Source organism: Bison bison, unplaced genomic scaffold (genome assembly GCF_000754665.1).
Source record: "Bison bison bison isolate TAMUID 2011002044 unplaced genomic scaffold, Bison_UMD1.0 scf7180017864183, whole genome shotgun sequence".
Taxonomy (NCBI): domain Eukaryota; kingdom Metazoa; phylum Chordata; class Mammalia; order Artiodactyla; family Bovidae; genus Bison; species Bison bison.
This window is the reverse complement of record NW_011494755.1, coordinates 1,187,790-1,196,109: the sequence shown is the minus strand read 5'-3', so window position 1 is coordinate 1,196,109 and position 8,320 is coordinate 1,187,790. Positions and strand designations below refer to the sequence as shown.

Sequence of the window (8,320 nt, the reverse complement as noted above, 5' to 3'; positions counted from 1 at the left end):
TTAAGATTAGAGCCGGGAAGGAAAGGTACTTCAGGTAGATAATTGCATATTAAAATATATAAAAAATAAATTTGCATGCTAAGAATGTGGTCCCACAGAGTGGTTGTTTTAGACCAGAAGGTAGAAGTAGAGTTGGAAGATGAGATCAGAGAATTAGGCAACGATGAGAATGTGAGGCTTGTGTAATTTGTGACTGAATTTGTTTGAACCCTGTTTTGAAAGACAGTGGTTTTCAAACATACTTCCATATGTGATCAGTTGTGAGATATATTGTAAATAATTTGCTTTACATTATGAAGTAGTTACCTTTGTAATAAAGGATGGGTTCAAGATTATTCCATAGTCACAAATGCCTTCTTGAAGACAGATATCACATGGTGTTAGAGTGAGTGGACTCTAGCTTATCTCCTGTTTATATTTCTTAGTGTGTGGCATTTCCATCTGTTTTTTTTTTTTTTCCCACATAATTTGAAACTTTTTAGAGCGCAACCAAAACCTTTCCTGTTTCAACTTTTACAGCTACAAAAAAAAATGTTTTTTGCCCAGAAACCTCTGATCTTTAACTTGACTGAGGCCAGTTCATATTTTGATTAAAACAAATCTCAAAATATCTTACTAAGCAATGCCCCTGACATAGGTTAGAATTTGTCTCTGTGTTTGCCTATTACTTGGGGCATATGTATATGTTATTGTAACTTTTAATTTACTTGAGTGTGTCCTTTATTTGATTTTGATTTGCCTGAGAGAAGAACATGTATAAGCTCACTCTAGATTCTCAGTGCCTTAGAGTGTATTCAGTACATGTTGGATGAATGAGTGAATATTGCTAGTAATATTGGAAGGCAATGCTCCCTTTAAAGTTCCTCCAACAAAAACTCCTTGAAAAGTTGGTAGAGTGTAAATTTTAAATATAGGCCATGTGTACTTTTATTCACTATTCCAGATGAACAAAGAAGAACAAAATGGACAAGACAAATGCAACAGTCATTTCTAATTTTGTTTTTCTGGGATTTACTCACTATCCCAAAGTTGAAATCACCATATTTGTGCTGTGCTTGCTGATGTACGTGATCACCTTCCTGGGTAATAGTATTCTGATCTCGGTTAGTGTCCTGGATTCTCACCTACACACACCCATGTACTTCTTCCTCAGCAACCTGTCATGTCTGGACATCTGGTATACTTCTTCTGCCCTGACTCCAATGCTGGCAAATTTTATTTCAGGGAAGAACACCATCTCATTCTCAGGGTGTGCTGCTCAGATGTACTTCTCTCTGGCCATGGGCTCCACTGAGTGTGTGCTCCTGTCTGTGATGGCGTATGACCGATATGTGGCCATCTGCAACCCCCTGAGATACCCCATCATCATGAACAAGAAGATTTGTGTTCGGATTGCAGCTGGCTCGTGGGTGACAGGCTCCTTCACTGCCCTGGTGGAAACTGTGTCTGTGTTGCAGCTGTCACTGTGTGGAAGTGGTGTCATCAATCATTTCACTTGTGAGATTCTGGCCGTCCTGAAACTGGCTTGTGTAGACACTTCCAAGGTGCAGTTAATCATGCTGGTGATCAGTGTACTTCTTCTTCCTATGCCAATGCTCCTCATTTGTATTTCTTATGCATTCATCCTCTCTAGCGTCCTAAGAATCAGCTCATTGGATGGTCGAAGCAAAGCTTTTTCAACATGTGCCGCCCACCTGAGTGTAGTGGTTTTATTCTATGGGACAGCTCTCTCCATGTACCTGAAGCCATCAAATATAGATTCACAGGAAATAGATAAATTTATAGCCTTGGTATATGCTGGCATAACCCCCATGTTGAATCCTATCATTTATAGTTTACGGAACAGAGAAGTGAAAGTGGCTGTGAAAAAATTGCTGGTTAAGAACTCTCTGTGCTCTTTCAGTCTCTAGTAGCAAATAATATCTGTAAATATTAAGGGATATTTGTGCTTTCTATATATATCAGGAGATAATTGGGGTAGACACTCATTTTTAAATGTGATGTGTAATTTTCTAAGTCTCTTCTTCGACTAATCACTGAAAGTCTAAGTAATATCAATGTATCATGCATAAGTTTATCTGAACTTAAACAAATAGTCTCATGATGGCAAATTTTAATTTTTATTTGGGGTTATAGGGTTAAATATAATTATTTTGGTTGGTTATTTCTTTCTAAAATTTTAAAAAATTGAAATATATTGATTAATATTGTTTCAAGTGTATAACAAAATAATTCAGTTATGTGTGTGTGTGTGTATTCTTTTTCAGATTCTTTTCCAAAGTAGGTTATGATAAAATATTGAATATATTTCCCCATGTTTATAGTAAGTCCTTGTTATTTATCTGTTTTGTATGTAGTATCAGCTAATTGGGTATCTATTAACCTCAGGCTTCTCTGGTGGCTCAGTGGTGAAGAATTTGCCTGACAATGCAGGAGGCACAGGTTCTATCACTGGGTCGAGAAGATCCCCTAGAAAAGGAAATGGCAACTCACTCCAGTATTATTGCCAGGGAAATCCTACAGACAGAGGAGCCTGGGGGGCTATATAGTCTATGGGGCTGCAAAAGAGTCAGACACAACTTAATAACTAAACAACAACAGCAATCAATTAGTCTCAAATTCTCAATTTATCCATCATCATCCTTTCTTTTTTGTTAATGATAAGCTTGTTTTCTGGATCTGTGAGTTTATTTTGTAAATAAATTCATTTTTATCATTTTTTGTAGACTCCACAAATTGATGGTATCATCTATTTGTCTTTCTCTAATTTACTTCACTTAGTATAATTATTTCTAGGCCCAGCCTAGCAATAATTGCCTAGAAATAAATAAGCTGCAAATGACATTGTTTTATCCTTTTTATAGTTGAGTAACATTACACTGTATATGTATTCCACATCTTCTTTATTCATTCATCTGTCAGTGGACACTTAGGTTGCTTCCATGTCTTGCCTATTTTAAATATTGCTGTTATGAACATTGGGGTGCATGTATCTTTTTGAATTAGCATTTTCTCTGTATATATGCCCAGGAGGAGATTTCAAAATTCTATGGCAACTCTATTATTAGTTTTTTAAAGAACTTCCATACTGGTTTCCATTGTGGTTGTACCAATCTGCATCTTCACAAACAGTGTAGGAGAGTTCACTTTTCTCCACACCTTCTCCAGCATTTATTATTTGTAGACATATTGATGATGGCCATTCTGATCAGTGTGAGGTGCTACTTCAGTGTACATATAACTTAAACATTAAATTAGCATATTGGTGAGTATTCAAAATTTTGTACATGTAATATACAAATGGATGTGAAGAGTCAGATATAAAGAAGGCTGAGCACTGAAGACTTGATACTTTTGAACTGTGGTGTTTGAGAAGACTCTTGAGAGTCCCTTCGACTGTAAGGAGATCAAACCAATCAATCCTAAAGGAAATTAATCCTGAATATTCATTGGAAGGACTGATGCTGAGGCTGAAGCTCCAATACTTTGGCCACCCGATGCAAAGAGCCAACTCATTAGGAAAGACCCTGATGCAGGTAAAGATTGAAGGCAGAAGGAGAAGGGGATGACAATGGATGAGATGGTTGGATGGCAACACTGACTCAATGGATGGCATTACTCAATAGTGTGCTGCAGTCCATGGGGTCACAAACAGTTGAACACGACTGAGCAACTGAACAACAACAACTGATATAACAACAACAATAGGTGAATGTAATTACTTTACTAGATTTTTAGCTAATTTATTATTAGCCTCTGTGTAATACTGAATTGTGTCCCTTAAAAACTCTAATGTTGAAGGCCTAGCCCCCCATCCCCTATTCCCACACATACCTAGTACCTCAGAATGCATCTATATTTGAAGATATGACCTTTAAAATGTGGTTAAATTGAAACGAGGCTGTTACTGTAGGCCCTTATACAATCTGATTTGTGTCATTATAAGAAAAGAAAATTTGAATGCACATAGTGAGAAGGTGACTCTCTAGAAGCCAAGCAGAGGCCTCAGAGGACTTTAAACCTGCTAACATCCTAATCTTGGACTTCTAGCTTCCAAAACTATGACCTGATAAATTTCTGTTGTTTAAGCCTCCCAGTCCCTGATGTTTTGTTATGGCAGCATTAGCAAACTAGTATGAACTCTTTTTTAACATAACTAAATGGAATAGAAATAATTACATATTCTCTAAATGTGTGGCTGTGTTTTAAATGTGTGGATATGTTTCCGTATGCAGATATGTGTGTGTGTGTAATGTGAACATCTATATACAGATATAATATATCTGCAGAAATATATCCTGAATAGAAATAGAGTGGATGAGTTCCAGTCAAGAAAAAAATATCAGAGACTTTAGTGGCATGTTGTTAGTCTTCAGATGCTTACATCTTTTTTTTTTTTTGGAAATTCACAAGAAGATAAAAGGTGTTTCAGTGAAACCACTAGTTGTTGCTGTTGTTGCTCAGTTGCCCAGTAATGTCTGACTCTTGTGACCCCATGGACTGCTGCACACCAGGCTCCCCTGTCCTTCACTATCTCCTGAGCTTGCTCAAACTCATGTCCACTGAGTCAGTGATGCCATCCAACCATCTCATCCTCTGTCGTTCCCTCCTCCTCCTGCCTTCAATCTTTCCCAGGATCAGGGTCTTTTCTAATGAGTCTACTCTTTGCATTAGGTGGCCAAAGTATTGGAGCTTCAGCTTCAGCATCAGCCCTTCCAATGAATATTCAAAAACTACTAGTACTCTGTTTAATCCTATTATTCCAGACACCTGGTTCCTTAAATCCAATGGTATAAATGAACTCATTAGCACTTAGAGAAAAAAAAAAGACATGAAATCTGTGCTATAGATGTTACAATAATGAAAGCCTATTAAATGGGTGTAAAATATTGAAATATGTGAAATATCTTATTATATAAACCACAATATACAAAGAATTAAAATGTATACTTAGAAATTTTCATAGCATTTGTAATCCCACTCTGGACCAGATAGCTAAATGTACAAAACTTATCTGTTTTTTGTCATGGAATCATTAATGATATCTGTAGATTTTTTTAATGGCTTGCACTCAAGTTGAGAACTGGCCATGGGTAAAGAAGAAAGAGACAGAAGATGTACTGGGATTAATTTTAGGACATGTTAGCAAATTATAACAAAGATTTATGTAGTTTGTCCAAAGAGCAACAACCTCAGGTAGTTAGATTGGAGTCAATGGACTGATCAATAAGTATCTGATAATAATACTTGAAAGCAATGATTTATGACTATTGGAGCAATAATAGAAAGGTGAAAGAATGGAGGTATCAGAAGTATATATCAATAAAAGCTAACACAGTATTGAGGCTTAAAATAGTTATTAAATCCAACTTGTCATATTCACTTATCTGCCTTCCTTCAAAGATTAGACTTTCACTGTCTTCACAAGGTCAGAGAGAATCTGATCTATTGATGAGGAAGTAGAACTTAACCAAGCCCCTAAAACTCTATTTCTATATGGAGCCTTCCTAAAGTAAAGTTTGCATTCCTTTTAAAATTTTCTGTTATCTGGCCTTGGATTTATTATCCCCAGTAAGTACTTTTCTGAAACTGACTTCACCAGACATCTTTAAGCCTATGATATAACTTCACTTTGTGAAGACCTCTTAAGTCTTCTGATACCATTATAGGTATCCCTATAATGTATAGGTATCACTATAGGTATCACTATAAAATCACCTGATTTTAATAAACTTCCATAGTACACATACTAGGTAATGGTGGATTGCTCGTTATTTTATTGCCTATGACTTGTCATTCAGTTGCTAAGTCATATCCAATTCTTTGAGACCCCATGGGCTGCAGTACACCATGCTTCCCTGTCCTTCACTATACCCTGAAATTTGCTCAAACTCATCCATTGAGTTGGTGATGCCATCCAACCATCTCATCCTCTGACGTCCCCTTCTCCTCCTGCCCCCTATCCTTCCCAGCATTAGGGTTTTTCCAGTGAGCTGGCTCTTCACATCTAGTGGTGAAAGTATTAGAGCTTCAGCTTCAGCGTGAGTTCTTCCAATGAATATCAGTATTAATTTCCTTTAGATTGACTGGTTTGATCTCCTTGCTGTCCAAGTGACTCTCAAGAATCTTCTCCAGCATCACAATTTGAAAGCATCAACTTTTTGATGCTTACCCTTCTTTATTGTCCAACTCTTATATCTGTACATGACTACTGGGGAAAAAAAAAACCCATAACTTTGACCATATAGACCATGGTTGGCAAAATAATTTCTCTGTTTTTAATATACTGCCTAGGTTTGTCATAACTTTTCTTCCAAGAAGCAAGAATCTTTTAATTTCATGGCTGCAGTCACTATCCATTGTGATTTTGGAGCCCACAAAAATAAAATCTGTCAGTTTCCAGTTTTTCCTCATCTACTTGCCATGAATTGACGGGACCAAATGCCTGATCTTAGTTTTTTGGATATTGAGTTTTAAGCCAAATTTTTCCTATGACTAGTATTTCATAGTTGGTTATTTTAATACATTATTGTAATACATATTTAATACATTTAATATTAGGATGGTGTTACCATTATTTTTTTCTCTTTAAATACAATAAAAAGAGGAAATTGGAAGACCAGGCTACTGGTTTCTTCCATACAAGAACGTGACCATTATGTGCTTTGGAAGATGGACATTGCAATGTCTACATTATGAAGCTGTGACAATCAGATGAGAAAATAAAAACCAGCAACCAATTGCTAGTAATTTTTATTACCAAAGGCAAGGGAAGACAGAGATCCTCTCAGGACTTTAATGAGCATTTGTTTAAGAGATGAAGGTAAAATGATTTGATGAAGCTTGTTTGTCAAAAATCTTATCATACTGGGCTTTTTTCTGTAGAAAGAGCAGGTCAGTGAATATTTTCTCATACTCTTGTGATGTGATCAGGCTAAGATGTTAGGTTTAGAAAGACTGGTCTTTCGACAGTATAGAGGATCAACTGAGAATGGGACAAATGAGTTAGAGGACCATAGAAACAGTGTACATAGAGGCAGTGAAAAGATAGGATGAATATGGGAATTTCATGGTTACAGTATTGGATTTGAGGATCTTTCAGGCAATGGCACCCCACTCCAGTGTTCTTGCCTGGAGAATCCCAGGGACGGGGGAGCCTCGTGGGCTGCCGTCTCTGGGGTCCCACAGAGTCGGACATGACTGAAGCGACTTAGCAGCAGCAGCAGCATGTATGGATAGTCATTAACAATGATTCTACTAGTATAAGTAAAGAACTCTGATGCAACCATTGATTGAATAAGAGGAGAAGCTTAAGGATGATGACTTCATAAAGGTAATGATGTAAGTTGGATGACTGGTTGACTGTGTTCATGATTAGACTTCCAGGTGAAGAGAGATTAGTGAAGTCCAGGAGAGAAATCAGGAGTCAAGCTGTGTATTAAAAAGTCCTTTGCTCAGAGATGGCAATTGAGCCCTAGGAGTGGATGATATGGTCTATGCAGAAGTTTGGGACAGATATCTATAAAATGATTGGCTTCATTTTTCTACACTTGGTCAGAGTTGAAGTAAAGGGAAAAGAACAGAACACTTGTGATTTGGAGTACAGAATTCCAATTTGACTGTTGTCTGCACAAGCTGAGTGAACTTAGGCTATTTTTTAAACATGCTAGTTTGATTTTCTCTTCTATGAAATACAGATAACTTATTTACTATACTTAAAATAAAATTCTTTCTTGCTACTTCTGAAAGACCACCTGTCAGTCAACTTATTTTATTTTAGAGTGTACTTGATAAAAAATGTGTTTTAAGTTTACAGCAAAGTGATTCAGTAATATGTTTATGTATCTATTAATCTTCAAATTCTTCTCCCATATAAGTTGTTAGTAATACTGAGCAGAGTTCCCTTGCGATACAGTATATCTTTGCTAGTGATTCATTTCATATACAGCAGTGTGTACATGTCCATCACAAACCCCCTATCTATTCCTCCCCCTCCCTCCTTCTCCCTTGGTAATAGGAAGTTCATTCTCTAAGCCGTAAGTCTGTTTCTGTTTTATAAGTTCATGTCTACTTTTCAGTTCAGTTCAGTCGCTCAGTCGTGTCCGACTCTTTGCAACCCCGTGAACTGCAGATGGTAATACCAGAACACCTGATCTTCCTCTTGAGAAAATTTGTACGCAGGTCAGGAAGCAACAGTTAGAACTGGACATGGAGCAACAGACTGGTTCCAAATAGGAAAAGGAGTTCCTCAAGGCTGTATATTGTCACCCTGCTTATTTAACTTATATGCAGAGTACATCATGAGAAACGCTCGACTGGA

The 8,320-nt window shown here is 37.0% G+C and overlaps 1 protein-coding gene across 1 annotated transcript; it reads left to right on the top strand.

The window, feature by feature from the left end:
• The first annotated feature begins 962 nt into the window (after nucleotides 1-962).
• LOC104991203 (olfactory receptor 13F1) lies at nucleotides 963-1,910 on the top strand. The gene has a single exon (XM_010843606.1). It carries the CDS (start codon nucleotides 963-965, stop codon nucleotides 1,908-1,910), a length of 948 nt encoding a protein of 315 aa, XP_010841908.1.
• The last annotated feature ends 6,410 nt before the right edge of the window (nucleotides 1,911-8,320 follow it).